The sequence below is a fragment of the Thamnophis sirtalis genome, unplaced genomic scaffold (assembly GCF_051295495.1).
Source record: "Thamnophis sirtalis isolate CommonGarterSnake01/CBP01778 unplaced genomic scaffold, rThaSir2_p1.2 scaffold_2, whole genome shotgun sequence".
Classification (NCBI taxonomy): Eukaryota; Metazoa; Chordata; class Lepidosauria; order Squamata; family Natricidae; genus Thamnophis; species Thamnophis sirtalis.
The window spans coordinates 104,898,032-104,914,044 of NW_028261382.1; the positions used below are offsets into that span (position 1 = coordinate 104,898,032).

The following is a 16,013-nucleotide window of genomic DNA, read 5'->3' on the forward strand; positions in this document are numbered from 1 at the left end:
GATTTATGACTGCAGTGGCTTCTAACAGACATTCTGGCTCCAGTTGTGTCCTAAATCAAACCTAAACCTGTACTGAGAAATTGTTATTTTTCCCCCCATTCTTTGCTTGTGTGCTATCATCCTTCGAAGGCCTCTGTGCTGATACATAACTCTATTATGCTGTTTTTATTAGTAGCAGTAATTGCATTTCAATTATTTGATCTTTAAACCTGAAATGAAAGCTAACGATGATTAACGTGCTCCTGGCTTGGTTTTAGTTACAATGCCTTTGGCTTGCTTTTAGGAATACACAGTATTTAACTAGGCCGTTTGGCATATGCATGACATAGTAACAAAGTGACTAACAGATGTAAACAGAAACCTAGAAACCTAGAAAATTGACTGCAGAGAAAAATCTAGTGGTCCATCTAGTCTGCCTTTTGAATTTTTTTTTTTTAAATTGTGAGATGATGGACATGTGCTTATCCCATGTTTAAACTCAGTTTACTGATGACTGATCCACTACCTCCACTGGAAGTAGGGTCCAAGCTTCCACTCTTCTTTCTATTCTTGATTTTTGCTTAATAGTATAGTATTATAATCATGATGAAGTATTAGTTAAGAAGCCTAAACGAAGCCTAACCTTTTACAGCGCAGAGTAAAAGGAGAACCGAAGATTCATGGTTTTGGATTTGCATCATTCAAACTTTTCTGATTGTAATTATGGTTAATTTAAGGTTATAGCTGCATTTGATCGTGAATTCTCTAAAATAAATGGACTTCCTGGGTAGGTTTTAAAGTTTTTCTCTGGAGCTTGGGCACTTTTTCTTACTGCTTTAGTAATCGTTTTCTGGTAAAATTGTGTTCAATAGTGGCAATGTTAACCTTATACATAGCAAATTCATATCAGGAATATTTACTTTCTTGGTCCTAGAATACCGGACACCAAGTTATTACTTTGTTGGATTAATATTTACGAAATTTATTCTACTACCATCTAGAAACTCCAGTAACACTTAGAGAGTTTTTAATGTTTATTTCCAGTTGCAAAATTGCTTTGAAGTTATAATGCAAGTTAATTTGACCTGAGAACCTGGTCACTTCAATATGGTCGTACAGTAAGAAAACTTTAATAATAAAGGAAAAGGAGAAAGGTGACATATTTCTTCAAATTGCTGATTACATTATCAAGATTTATGGTGGCAATACTTAAATGTAATGATCTAGTTTATTGCTTATAAGAAACATGCTTTTAAATGCTGTCCTAATATCAATGAAATCAGCTAAACTAACTTAGAAGATGAGGAAGCAGAGTTTCTGGTTTTTTTTAAATTCTGACCCAGTTAGGACTGATAGATTGGAAAAGGCAGAACATTTTCAAATCCTGGCTTCATAGTCTGATTAGGTAAGGAAGCAATTTATCAGACGTTCAGCTCTGGCTATAATAAGAATTACTGTTTAGAATTTAGAATTTTTTATTGGCCAAGTGTGTTTTGCTAATGTTGTTAGTAGGAATAATTAGAGCAGTATTTAATTAGCTTATTTTCATTTTTATATCATTTGCTTATAAATAAAAAATCTGCATTAAGATGATATAGTAGTGGTTGTAAGATCTCATTAAGGTTAGATGATATTTAAATTGAATATACATTGACAAAAACAAGGGGCACACACATAAATATAGTGAAAGAAAAAAAAAATCCTGGGTTTAATAAAAAACATTCATGCAAGTGCTTCCCTAGAACAGGTTGGTTGATTATCTCTGAAGTCTCTGAAAAAGTTTCTGATCCTAATTAATAGTGAGCATTAGTAAACCCAAATGAACCTAAATTGATGTAGGAGATTCTGGTATCAACATGGTTATATCCCTTTTTAGTCCCACACACAGGAGCATGCCCTGTGCTGCTTCCAACTCTGTTATTATGTTCTAATTATGCCCTGGACTCAGAATTTTAAATCAAGGTACAGCATCATATAGAAGAAAACAAGGATAATCTACTATTTGTTTTATTTTGCTTAATGTTTATTTTATTTATCTGTGTTTTCCCAAAAATAAGATCGGGTCTTATTTTCTTTTGGGCTACGAAATAAGTACTAGGGCTTATTTTTGGGGATGTCTTATTCCCCCCCGCCATGTACGGGAGGCTCACTGTCTTCTGTTGCTCGCGGTGAGGCAGGAGGCCACGTGGCATGCCAGTGTTGAGGATGGAGTTGCCCCACACAGACTTAAAACCTAGGGCCCCCACAGCCAGGCTGCCCAGGCTCTGACACCTGTCTCACCTTGTGGCCACAGCACCTGCCTAGTTGCTATCACGAGCAAGTAGAAGTGGGCCAGTGTCCACATGGGTTCCTGCTGGACATGGTTACTGGTGCTGCCGCTGCAAGGCAGTCGTTGGGGCATGGATGGCCTGGTTGTGGGGGCCCTGAGATAAGCCGGTGCAGGGCGTGTGGGGCAGCTCCACCCCCTCGCCTTGTCTCACTTTGTGTCGATAACACCATGAGCAACCAGATGGAGTGGGCAGGCGCTGGCTGCACAGGTGCGTAAGTAGGGCTTATTTTGGGGGGTAAGGCTTATATTAGTTGTATGTGAAAAACACGCTAGGTCTTATTTTTGGGATAGGTCTTATTTTCAGGGAAACAGTATTTTATTAAATTTGTTTGCCACCCATCTCACCCTATTGTAATGCTGTAATTTGCTTTCATATTGGAGGAAATACGTATATTCGATACAAATCAAAATAATTAAAAATATTGATTTTTACATATTGATATGTAATATAAAAAACAATTGGATTGTTGGCATAACTCTTGAATGAATTCAGGAACATTCATCCTAGGGTTTTTGTTTTTTGTTTTGCAAGTGCCGGGTCTGCTTTTTTCAGATTAACTGAAAAAATTGGTCTATTGGTTGCGACAGGACTAATTGGTTTGCAGGCAAGACTAGAACTCACAGTCTCCTGGTTTTTAGCTTGGTGCCTTAACCACTAGACCAAACTTGTCTCTCGGTATTAATTTTGAGAAAAAAATTAAATAGAATTACCATGATTCTAAATTGCTCCTAGGAGGGAAGGATATTCTTATTCAGCCTGGCACTTGGAATACAGATTCAGTTTTTGCTGCTGGTGTACATATATATCTTATTACTTTTAATTTTACTGTATTGTTGTTTGGACTTCAGTTAATTGACAGAACAATGGAGTATATACTTTTTAAAAGGCTTTGCTCTTCCCATTCTCTAGTTGAGATAAGCTTTGTAGGATTCGTGCAATCTTCCAATATCAGGCAGAGTGGCAAAAACAGCCATCCTACCACTTCAGGTGTGATTTGGTCTTAGCATGCAATTGGTTACAGCCGCCAGTCAACATTTGATTTATTTTAATACAGTAAGCAATATGCATTCCAGCTTGTACAAAATGCTTAATTTGTTATGGAGGTTAAGTGTGAAATTGAGATTCTTGGTTGTGGAAAATACCAAATGTCAACTAATAGGTAACAGAATGTGTGTGCCAAACATAGAATAGTGTGCAATATCTGCTTAAAAATCAAGAGATACCAGCCCAGGGTATTTGTCACTCCCAAAACCTGGGTTAGACATCTGGCCTATTATGCCTTGGGCTAATCTGTGCTCAGCTTCTCTTACCAACTGCAGTTTCCTCTTTCAGTTTTTTGTACACACCGCTGCAATGAAACATGATCCAGTAAAAGACTGTCAAGATTCCATTATTGGCTAATTATTTAAGCAGGGGTGTGGAGAATGTAAACATGCCATGATTACTAACAGGAGATATATGAATGTAAGGCAAGCGTTTTTTGTGGCAGAGGAGAAAATGCTGGAAGAGAGAGTAGGGAGGCTGGGTGATTTAGGAGAAGACAGGAGTTCTAAATCACCGAGTTTTGCTGTGTTATCATCTTTGAATTACAGTGAAGATTTCATTTATAGCTGGGAAACTTTCACTTAGTACAGTGTTGGTGAACCTTTTCGGCACCGAGTGGCAAAATGGGAGTGTCGGCGTGCTGGTCAGCTGATCTTCACACACACGTGTGTGCCGGAAACCGGAAGAGCAGCTATCCTGTGTGCATGCGTGCAAGGGAAGATCTTCCGGTTTCTGGTGTATACATGCACATCGGGAATCTGGTCTTCTGGTTTCTGGAGCATATGTGCATGCAAAGACTAGCTGACTGGTGCTTTTGCGCATGCCAGAAAGCAGAAGATAATCTTCCCAGAGTGCACATCTGCACAAGGCGGCTGCTCTTCCGGTTCCCGGTGCTCCTGTGCGTGTAAAGACCAACTGGCCAGCATGCTGGAACCAGGAATAGCAATGGGCAATGGCTCGCATGCCTGGAGAGATGGCTCTGCGTGCCACTTCTGGCACGCGTGCCATAGGTTCGCCATCACAGACTTAGTACATGCTTGCCTTATGCGCACCTGTACATGTGTACACAGACGCGCACACACATGCACTGTGAACAGGAACATCTGCCCAGTCCATGGGCTAGACTTGCTCAAGTCCTGATCGGAGAGTCTATAGAACCTGGGTGTCAAACTCACGCTGTCACGTTGCCATCACGAGACGTATCGTGACAGTTTTTTGCCCTTCGTGGAGCTGGAATGGGCGTGGCCTGCATGTGATGCATCCAATCCATGGGCTGCCAGTTTGACACCCCTGCTATAGAAGAATGAGAGGGCAAAGATCTCATGGGACTTTCCGATCCAGATGATGCATAGGCAGGTACAGGTAGTCCTCGACTTACGACCACAATTCAGCTCAAAATTTATGTTGCTGTGAAATATTTGTAAAATGAGTTATGCCCCATTTTACGACCTTTCCTGCAACACTTGTTAAGGGAATCATTGCAGTTGATAAGTTCGTAACCCAGTTGTTAAGTGAATCTGGCCTCCCCATTGACTTCGCTTGTCAAGAGGTTGCAAAAGGGGATCGTGTGACCTCGAGACCCTGTAACTGTCATAAGTACGAATCAGTTGCCAAGCACCTGAATTTTGATCACAGGATCATGAAGATGCAGCTGTGAAAAATGTCCCTTTTGTTGTAACTGTTGAACAGTCACAAATGAACGGTTGTAAGTCGAGGACTACCTGTAACCCAGTTGTTAAGTGAATCTGGCTTCCCCATTGACTTTGCTTGTTTGAAGGTGGCAAAAGCTGATCATGTGACCCATGAGACACTGTAACCATCATAAATATGAGTCGGTTGCAAAACAGCCAAATTTTGATCCCATGACCAAGGGGATGCTGCAACATAAATTTGTCGCAAGAGTGAAAAATAGTTGTAATTTTTCAGTGCTGTTGGATTTTTGAACTGTCACTAAATGGATTGTTGTAAGTTGAGGACTACCTGCACTGGGCAGCCAACCAGACATTGTGTGAGCGGACAAAGACCAGAAGACAGTGGTGATAGATGCAGTGGTGCCAGATGATACAAACATCAGGAAGGACTATGAGGAGCTGGGGAAGTACCAGGGCCTGAAGGAAGACCTAGAATGAATACGGAAATTGAAAGCCAAAGCGGTAGTAGAACCGCTCAGTTGCTAGTAGAACCGCTTAGGGCTGCACCTCTTAAGTTGGTGCAGTGGCTCCAACAGATCCCAGGAGCAACTTCAGAGCTCTCTTGATAGTCCAGAAGAATGCAGGGCTAGGAATACACATACAGATTAACAGAGGTGGAAGGGACCTTGCAAGTCATCTAGTCCAACCCCCCGTCCAAGCAGGAGACCCTACACCATTTCTGGCAGTCCAGTTCTCTTCTTGAAAGCCTCCCGTGGTGAAGCTCCCACAACTTCCGAAGGCAACTTCTGTTCCATCGGCTGATTGCTCTCACTGTCAGGAAATTCCTCCTTATTTCCAGGTTGAATCCCTCCTTGTTCTGTTTCCATCCATTATTCCTTGTCTGGCCTTGAGGTGCTTTGGAAAATACCTTGACCCCTTCCACTCTGTGGCAGCCCCTCAAATATTGGTAAGACGCTGCGCAAAACCCTCAAACTCCCTGGCCTCTGAAGACTGAGGAAGGAGACAACCCATAGAGATGAGAGAAGGGAATTTGTGTACAACACAACGCGCATGCACACATACACAATGTTGCGAATTTAGAACTTTCAAGCCGGGCCAGGATATCATGGGCTTTTTTTTTGTCAGCAATGATTCCTTGGCACAATTGTTGCCTCAAACGGGTGTCTTCTTCTGTGACTTACTGTCCCGTCTTGCATTTGTATTTACAGTGAAGATCCAAGATTAGAAATAAGGTAAACTGAAGCACAAGCCTCTATTTAAAGCGTCTGATGCGTTTTGATTTTTAAAAAGGGGCATAGTTGCTATCCTGCATTAACAGTCTCTTTGGTATGGTGTGGAGCTTCTGATGCGATAGAGCTACTTATGTCCCTGCTTTTTTGTTTTTTCTCTTCTCCTCCCAGCAATCCAAGGTTTGCATCCTGCAAACCCACTCTGGAAAATGACAGTTGGTCTTACCTGAACTGTTATTTTAAGAGGTGTTTGCAGGATGGGCCAGTTCCCACTCTAGGTTAGATAGACAGTATTGGGGGGGTGGAGGTGTCTCCTTTGTGACTTGTTTTCGGGATCTCGGGGAGCGCATACTGCATTGAAACTGGAGTCAGAGGAGAGGAGCCCAGGGGCGTGGCTTCAGCTTCAACCCAGTCTCGAGGCCAATTGGCTGTGATAATACCACCTCTGGCCCATCCTGCAAACATCTCTTAAAATAACAGTTCAGGTAAGACCAACTGTCATTCTCAACCTTGGCAACTTGAAGATGTCCGGACTTCAACTCCCAGAATTGGGGAATTCTGGGAGTTGAAGTCCGGACATCTTCAAGTTGCCAAGGTTGAGAAACACTGCTTTAAATGGTGGAATCTGCCATAACAGTCTCTACTTATAGGACCCTTAAGGGCTATGATGCTTTCATTGAATATGCAAGGATGCCCTTTTTAATAGAGGCCTGAATATTTATTTCTGCAGCTCATTGAGTAACTCGGAAATAAATTGAATCAGTACAGTAGGCACCAGATGGCAATTTCCGCAGTTGTGGAATTATTCTATTATTTCCATCTGTATGCTGTCTAAATGCAGCCACTTACCGCCTTGCAAATTGTGAAAATTATGCTGTTATTAGCATTACCATGCCTACATGAGAAGATAGGAAAAGGTAGTAGATGTGTAGATGACCAGGATATGAAATAGGACAGAAAACATTGTTTCTGAAGAGGATGTACCAAGTGCTTTTTGTGTTTTGTGTGCGTGGGTGTGGAGGAGTGGGTTGGCCATTTCATAAATGTTTCAATTAATTTGGTGGGATTTGGATTTAAAATCTATCCATACCTGGAAGAAACTCACTGAAACAATTAAGCTGTACAGTAGTCATCCCTACATTTTTATCAGCTTGTTGATAGATTGATCTAAAAACAAATTTTCTTTGTAGCAGAGGGTGAGTGTAGATATATGATGATGTTATCTGTTCAGTCCAACTCTTGCTAATTCTATGGGCCAGGTCTCCACATTTGAATAAACCAACAATTGAAAGCTCAAGTGGGACGTACACAATGATTTTTCCTTGTGTTTAAGCTTCTTCAAGAGCTTGTCTAATGGATTGCCAAATTCTAGCTTTAAACATTTTCATTTTGGATGTTAGAAGAGAATTTTCTTTTTAAAAAAGATGCATTTACATTCACAGGACATTGCTCTTAATTGTAGTTGCTGGTTACAAATAGGATATGAGTGGTGTTTGTTTTGGGACCTTCCCTCCCTAAATTGAAATAGCCTTTTGGGTGTGGGAGGGGGGGGGGAAGTGGCATCTCCATAAAATTTTCCTTGATGTGAATTGCATGTTGAACTTCAAAGAATTCTAGACAAAATAAATTGTGAAGTAAATCTAATATAAAGGTATATAAAGGGATGGCAAAGAAACAGTTAATGATATTAGAAATAAATAAGGGGGTGTGAACAGCCTGAAAATAGAAATTGATGACAATTCCTCAGGGAACAATTTGAGTTGCCCTGAAGAAAATAAACGAAATTAGGTTAATGTAGTTGACTACTAGAGCTATCATTGTTCAACCTATATTAATTCTCTGTTTTTGGGAGTCCTGCTTAGTCCCTGCCTACTTTTTTCTCCTATTGGGGGTTGAGTTTAACTCAGTCCGTTTCACTCGAGATGAAAACTCTCTCAGTAGAAAGATAAAACAAATCCTGTCGAGGTTGTAGGTCAGTGGTCACCAAATGGTGGTCTGTGGACCACTGGTGGTCCATGAGGAAATTTTGGTGGTCCACAGAAAAATTATTTGCATTTTTTATATTGCACTAAATATTACTTATCTTTTAAAAAAAATCATATTAGTGGTCCGCAGGATTTAAAATTATGAATTTAGTGGTCCTAAGGTCCAAAACGTTGGTGACCCCTGGTGTAGGTAACTCTCCCAGTAGAGAAGTGATGGCAAACTTTGGGCTCATCCTATCAAAAATTAAGAAAATACCTAGCTTGACTCTGCTGGCATATCATATCACCACCACCCCGGAACTAAGGTGAAACAATTCTTTATCTCTCCTCCAACGATATAAAAAAGATCTTGAGATTCTGGAAAGAATGCAGAGAAGAGCAACTAGAATGATGAGGGGGTTGGAGACTATAGCAATAGTTAGACTTATATACCGCTTCATAGGGCTTTCAGCCCTCTCTAAGCGGTTTACAGAGTCAGCATATTGCCCCCAACAACAATCTGGGTGCTCATTTTACCCACCTTGGAAGGATGGAAGGCTGAGCCAACCTTGAGCCTGGTGGGATTTGAACAGCCGAACTGCTGAACCGCAGTCAGCTGAAGTAGCCTGCAGTGCTGCATTTAACCACTGCGCCACCTCGGCTCCTTCTAAGCATACTAAACATACAAAGACTAAACATACAAAGAACGGCTACAGGAATTGGATATGTTTGGTCTAATGAAAAAGAAGGACTAGGGGAGACATGATAGGATTGTTTCAATATTTGAGGGGCTCCTACAAAGATGAGGGGTTCAAAATATTTCCCAAAGTACCAAAAGACAAGGCAAGAAACAATGATTGGAAACTAATTAAGGACAGAAACAACCCAGAACTAAGAGATTTCTAACGGTGAGAGCAATCAACCAATGGAACAGCTTGCCTTCAGAGGTTTGGGGTGCTCCATTACTGGAGGCTTTCAAAAAGTGACTGGACAGCCATTTGCCTGAAATGGTATATGGCAAGGGTCTCCTTGGCAACTTTAAGACTTGTGGACTTCATCTCCCAGAGTTCCTCAACCAGCTTGCTGGCTGAGGAATTCTGGGAGTTGAACTCCACAAGTCTTACAGTTGCCAAGGTTGAAGACTCCCAGTTGGACACCCCCGGCATTCACGTGTGACCCCCCCCTCGCATGTGCACGTGATCCCCTTGTACGTCCCATGCCCCCATGCATTCATGTGTGATCTCACACATGCGACCCACCCTTGCGCATGCACGCACGACCCCCCCCCACATGCCTTGCGCATGCCCAACAGAGACCCAAAGGCCCGCTGGCCCGCTGGAGGCACGTGCACATACAGGTCAGAGCTGAATTAAGGCGACAGCTTGCATGCCATCAGAGAGGATGCTGGCACACCTGCCATAGGTTCACCATCTTGGCTATATACCATCTGGATAGGTTTATCTCTTGGAGCAGGGATGTCCAACCTCGGCAATTTTAACACTAATGAACTTCAAGTCTCAGAATTCTGGCTGGAGAATTCTGGGACTTGAAGTCTATTAGTATTAAAGTTGCCAATGTTGGACACACATCTTGATGTTTCTTAGTAAAGCAGTACTTCCATGCTCTTTCCCTCTCCCCCAGATTAGCCGTCAGTGCACTCCAGTCATGGGGCTTGGGTCCCCCAGATTTGGGCTTACAGTTTTCTGATTATCTATTATGACAGTAAACGAAACAAGGAAGCAAAGGCAGGCTTCAAATGTTGTTAAGTTTAAGACTGAAGCAAATAAAGGCAGTTCATTATATTTTGGCAAATGCATTTAACTCCAGATACGATTTATGGAAACCATTTATAAGAGTCAAAGCTACATTTCAGTAAGATCAGATTTTTTAATTATATCTTGTGTTAAGCATTTTGAAATTAGTGCAAATGAGAACAGTTAAGATTTGGTCAAATTATTCTTTTCATTCCTTTCATTCAGTCGCCTTTCATTCTTCAGGATATTCTTTTGTTTTGTTTTGTTTCTTATTATATCAAATTTCCTGAAAGCTGCAATATGTGATCTTGGACAATCCTATGTAGGCTGTTAAACTGCTAAATTACATTTTAGTTTTTTGGCAGGGTTATTACAACATAGCTAGCTAGCTTAACTGCAGTAGAGGTGACTGTGGGAACAGTGACAGAAATAATAAGGATCTTGAATCTTTACTATCTTGGAGGCATTTTTCCTTTGCTTGATCTTAATTTTAACAGAAATGCTCATGAGAAGTGGACCGGGGGGGGAGGGGAGGAGGACCTAGTACCAGTATAGCTTCCAACATAATTTTATTAGTCGCCAAGGAAAAAAAATGTGTTATTTCTAAGGTTTATTTCTATACTCGACTGCAGCCTCTCTTTATAAAATCATTTTTAAAAATCAAGATAATTTTTGCAGGACCACCTTCATTTTGTAGGAGAGAAGACTGGAGGTCTTGAGCTTCTTCAAAAATCTTCAAAGACCCCTGACCCACAAGTTACTTCCTGATGCTACCTATTCCTCCCTGAATTTTCACATTTTATAAAGTTTTTTTTTTAAAAAAATCCAGCAACTATCATCCAGCCTATCCATTTTCTTCTTAACCTTCAGTCAGATGAAGCTACTTTCCTGAAATTTCCTCAAGGAAAAAGAATTGCAATGCCTCTCTTGAACAGTGCTTAAGGCATTATGTAAAGTCGATGAAGGTTGCGTCAATATACTGACAGTTAAAGCAGTATTAATTAGGCTCCTGCAACCTTGCAGTTCTCCCACTCCTTGTGCCTTTTCTTCAAGGTTTTCATTTATATTCTGCACTGTTGCATTTGGAAATTACTTTGGAAACGACTAGCAGGGAACCTCAGCGGTCAATATGCTGTTATTATCTCATGAAACTCTTATCTCAACCCCTGCTAGCTTTAAGTTCCATGTAGAACCAGAGATGTACTATAGGGATGATCAGACTACATGGATCCTTTAAAGCAGTGTTTCTCAACCTTGGCAACTTGAAGATGTCCGGACTTCAAATCCCAGAATTCCCCAGCCAGTGAATGCTGGCTGGGGAATTCTGGGAGTTGAAGTCCGGACATCTTCAAGTTGCCAAGGTTGAGAAACACTGCTTTAAACTACTTTTGTGCCACTAAATTTTCTATAGAGTTAACTCCTTTCCTTCCTTCCTCCCTCCCTCTCCTTCATTTCCTTTTTTTTTTTTTTAAGTAAAGGATAATCTCATCTCCCCAATTGCAAGAATTAAAGTGGCATGCCATCTGCTAGCCATTATATCCTGGTCTCTGACCACTGGAGCTTTTAACTGCTGACTTTGATTTTAGAAGTGGGAACTGTGCAGTGGCTGCTGGCATTAGATGTATTTTTGGATTGTTTTGAATGGCTTTTAAAATTAAGAAAGTGTGTTTACTCATTTGGTTTGACTTAGTGTTAAAAACTAGATATACATCTTTGATGTGTGCTTGTTTTGAAGCAGACCCAGACTGTGTTCAATAAAACCGACATTTCATAAATATATAAGTAACCTAAGCAAGGTTAGATTAACCTAGCAAGATGCATTTGAGTAGTAATTTCTATTTTGATTTTTTCCCTCCCCTCAACATTCTTGTTAAGGCGAGATACCCTGATCACCGGAATGCTTTGTCTTTGACAACCGTGCCATTAAAATGTGTGCATCACAGTCCTAATAAAGTCTGACTTTGGAAATTGTAGCGCAATAACGAAGTATAAATTTCAGTGTGGAGCATGATGAGATTTACCGTTTAATTTTAAAAAGTCATTATTCATGAGGAATAGAAACTAATCTTTGCAGATATTGATTTATTATAGAATATAAACGGTATGTTTCAATTAAGATGGCTCTGGAGATTTGTGAGACTGAGGAGCGTGCTTTGTTTTCTTCCCATTTCAGAATATGACAGATACCTAGCATCTAGCAAAACGATGGCAGCAGCTTATCTAGACCCAAACTTGAATCACACGCCAAGCTCAAGCACAAAAACACACCTCAGTTCTGGGGTGGAACGTTCTCCAGGGACAATGGAACGGGTCCTGAAGGTTTTCCATTATTTTGAAAGCAACAGTGAGCCAACAACGTGGGCCAGTATTATCCGACATGGAGATGCCACAGATGTTTGGGTGAGTTGATTTCATGTTTTCAAACATTTTAGATATTCTGATGTGGAAGCCATTCTCATAAGGTAAGCCGAGTAACTTTTGTTGGCTGTGTAACACAAATGTTGAGTGCTCTAGTTGTTTCTCTTTCTTCATGGACTCTTAGACTTGAAGGATATGAGAGTTGAAGTCCTAAAGTTGCTCCTTGAAAAACATGGGATTACACTTAATTATGCTATGGTTTTCCCAGTTGCAATCCATGGCTGTAAAAGTTGAAAGGCTGAACGCCAAAGAATGGAGGCCTTTGAACTCTGGTGCTGGAGAAGATTCCTGCGAGTCCCTTGGACTGCAAGGCCATCCAACCGGTCAGTCCTAGAGGACATCAACCCTGGCTGCTCTTTAGAAGGCCAGATCCTAAAGAGGAAACTCCAATACTTTGACCACCTAATGAGAAGGAAGGACTCCCTGGAGAAGAGCCTAATACTGGGAAAGATTGAGGGCAAAAGAAGAAGGGGATGACAGAGAATGAGGTGGCTGGATGGAGTCACCGAAGCGAGTCTGCGTGAGCTTAAATGGACTCCGGGGGATGGTAGAGGACAGGAAGGCCTTGAGGAAAGTTGCCCATAGGGTCGTGATGGGTTGGACAGGACTTTGCAAGTAGCAACAACACTTGATTATATATAAAAATTCAAACTTAGAACACCATACCGATTTGCCTTAGGGTTGACAGTGAAGATGTGGAGATGATGAATAGCTTCTGCTTTTTAGGAATAGTGAAACAGTACCTGATAGTAGTATTTTATATATTTTTAAATTTAAAAGCAACATCTTTTTTTAAAAAAAACTCCCTCTGATTAATATTGGCATCTTCTAGGCTAGAAAACAAGCACCACATAGAAATGATATTGAAACACCATTTATTTCAACTCATTTCTTCTTTTCTCATAGTTCAACATTTTGAACAGAACTGCCCTGTCGGAGAGATAGGCAGCATATAAATTTAATAAGAAAAATATGTGAATAAACATTTTATTATCCTTCTTTTTTTGGCGACCACCAGTAGGAAAAGCATTGCAGAATATCAGTTACAGGACAATTCTTTCTAAGGAAAAGGTCAAGGTTGTGCTATTGTTTTATGGTATTGCAGAATTTTGAAAAATTGTATGTTCAGCTTCTCAGATCATTGGGAAAAAGCTACAATTTGCAAAGCTGCATTGTTTCCAAAAGAGCTATCACATTGTCCTGAAATCCAGCCTTATACAGTAGTAGTATGGTGTCCTTAACTTGATGATTCTTTCTGAACACCCATGGAATGGTTTGGGGTTTCCTGTCTGAGCAGTGGATTGGACTAGAACAGGAGTGTCAAACTCAAGGCGTGGGGACCGGATGCGGCCTATGGGGCTGACTCATATGTGGTCCTCCCAAGTTCCGTTTTCACTGGCAGAGGATTGCAGGAGGCCATTGCAGCCTCGGAAAGGCTGTTTTCGCTGATAGAGCGCTTGGGCTGCCACCAGCGCCCCCAACACGAATCATATCGAGCTGGACACACCCACCCTGGCCACGTCCACCCCAGCCCCCCGAGGTCAAACACAACCCTGATGCAGCCCTCAATCTCAAAGTGAATTGAATTTGACACCCCTGCATGTTCTGACAAAGGCTTCCCAAGAGCATGAAGCAAACTGACCAAAACCCATTTTATTAATTTCCTGTGAATTCTGCTCATTCACATCCAGCAAAGTCTTTCAAGGGAGGATTTACAGTCACAGACCTTATCTGGCTTGGAGAGCTGCCAGGCCGATATCTGCAAAACTTGGCAAGGAGACTTAGAGAGTCACGAACCAATTAAGTGAACTAATTGTCTCCTGCAAACTCCACTCCCCTGTCGCTTCTCTTTTATTTCCTCTGGGAGGGGCCATTCATCATCCACCTGTGGCCTTACTCCCACGCCAACCCCTGTTCTTTAGCTATTCCCTTCGTCTGTCCACTCTGCGCATGCGCACACTGGGAACAGGCTCCAGCTGTTCATGTGCCTCACTGATGTCTGACTCTGAATGCAGCTGATAACTAGCATAAGGCTCTGCCCCCCTCTCTGCCTCCGATGCAGAGCACTTGTCAGAGTCTTCCCTAGACTTCAGGACTGGCCCAGGTTCCTCTCCAACTTCCTCACTGTCCAAATCTGCTGCCAGATCCGTTGGCGGACCACAACACTGGACTAGAAGACCTCTAAGGTTCCTTCCAACTCTTTTATTATGAGCCATCATACTTGGCAAGCAAGTATTAATTTGAACATCTGTATATCACCCCAAACCACCCAGAATCGCTTGGTAGTGAGTGGCACATAAATTCAATAAATAAAAAAATTACTAAAACTACTGACTGCAAGCTGAGTAAAAGCTACCATTTTTCTGCATGAAGCTGCAGTAGAAATTCCTTACCTTTTCCTCTGTCTCATGGCTTCTAGTCATTCTAGTCATTGTGAAGAATACCTATACTTTCTTAATACTTTTTATTCACTTCACTTGCCAGAGGTAGAATATTTAATATTGGACAACGAACTAAAATTTCAGGCATCTTCCAGTGTAAACATGTGATATCGTTTGGTTTTTGCAAGATCATGTATGACTGTTTACGGCTAATGTTTCATTATTAAACCATCTTATTCAGACACAATTTATGCAAAGCATTTATTATGTTATATCATTCTCTTTTATATCAAAATATGCATTTGAGAGGTGCTCAGAAAAACTATAAAACATGTTTTCTGTCAAACTAAGTACTTTATTCTTTTCCCTCTCCCACCTTTAGGGCATAATTCAAAAGATAGTGGACTGTCACAAAGTAAAAAATGTAGCCTGCTTTGGTTTACGACTTAGTCACCTACAGTCCGAGGAAGTTCATTGGCTGCATCCGGATATGGGGGTCTCCAACGTGAGAGAGAAATTTGAACTAGGACATGCACCAGAGGAATGGAAGTAAGGTTCATTTCCATCTTATAAATGCAAAACATTGGATTTAATTGCCTGAGTGTATAAATTGCATCGTAGCCTGTTCATGGGTTGAAATAACCACGATGAAGTTTACGAGGAGATGGCTTTCTTCCTGCTGCTTCGGAATAGAGACGGTGTGATACTGGTTGTTTTGGCAAAACTACAGAAAGGGAGATCTGTTTTTAGGGTGATGTAGGAGTTGACCTGGCTGAGCCCGAGGATGGGGTCAAACACATCATCAGTTTGAAGTCACTGCGCCTCGTAAGAAACCTTAGTCCAGCCTCCCCACCACCTCCTTTCGAAGCCTGTTGACGTCAAGCGGCCAATTTGCCTTGACCATTAGTAGATCAGATTCTTGAGTAGTGCGGTGGCCCAGAGGTGGCGCTCTCACCTTACAATAGGAGACTGAGTTTGATCTTAGGTAGAGGTAGATATTTCTCTCTCTGGGGACAATGAGAATATATCTGCTGAACAAAGCTTTGCATTGGCGACAGGAAGGGCATTCGGCCAGTAAACACTCAACTCCATTCAGTTGCCCTGACTTCACCCCGCAAGAGATTATGGGGTCATTTTAAAAGAAGATAATGATTAGTAGACCAGATTCTTGTTTGTAAGTTGCATGGAATAAAGCCATAGTGCTTTTGAACTCTACCCTGATTCCTGGTTTCTTGCATCTTAACAGATTAGGGTAAAAAATA

The 16,013-nt window shown here is 41.3% G+C and overlaps 1 protein-coding gene across 10 annotated transcripts in view; it reads left to right on the forward strand.

Annotated features, from left to right (window-relative positions):
• Positions 1-16,013, forward strand: part of PTK2 (protein tyrosine kinase 2) — a 175,890-nt gene that overhangs the window by 41,995 nt on the left and 117,882 nt on the right. For 9 of the 10 annotated variants that reach the window (XM_087706643.1, XM_087706641.1, XM_087706644.1 and 6 more), the window contains 2 exons: positions 12,126-12,352; positions 15,134-15,300. In XM_087706643.1, coding sequence (XP_087562769.1) covers positions 12,126-12,352; positions 15,134-15,300 — 394 coding nt within the window. Of the gene's footprint in view, positions 1-12,125; positions 12,353-15,133; positions 15,305-16,013 lie in introns of those variants that run through there. The other variant, XM_087706650.1, reaches the window with a different exon arrangement.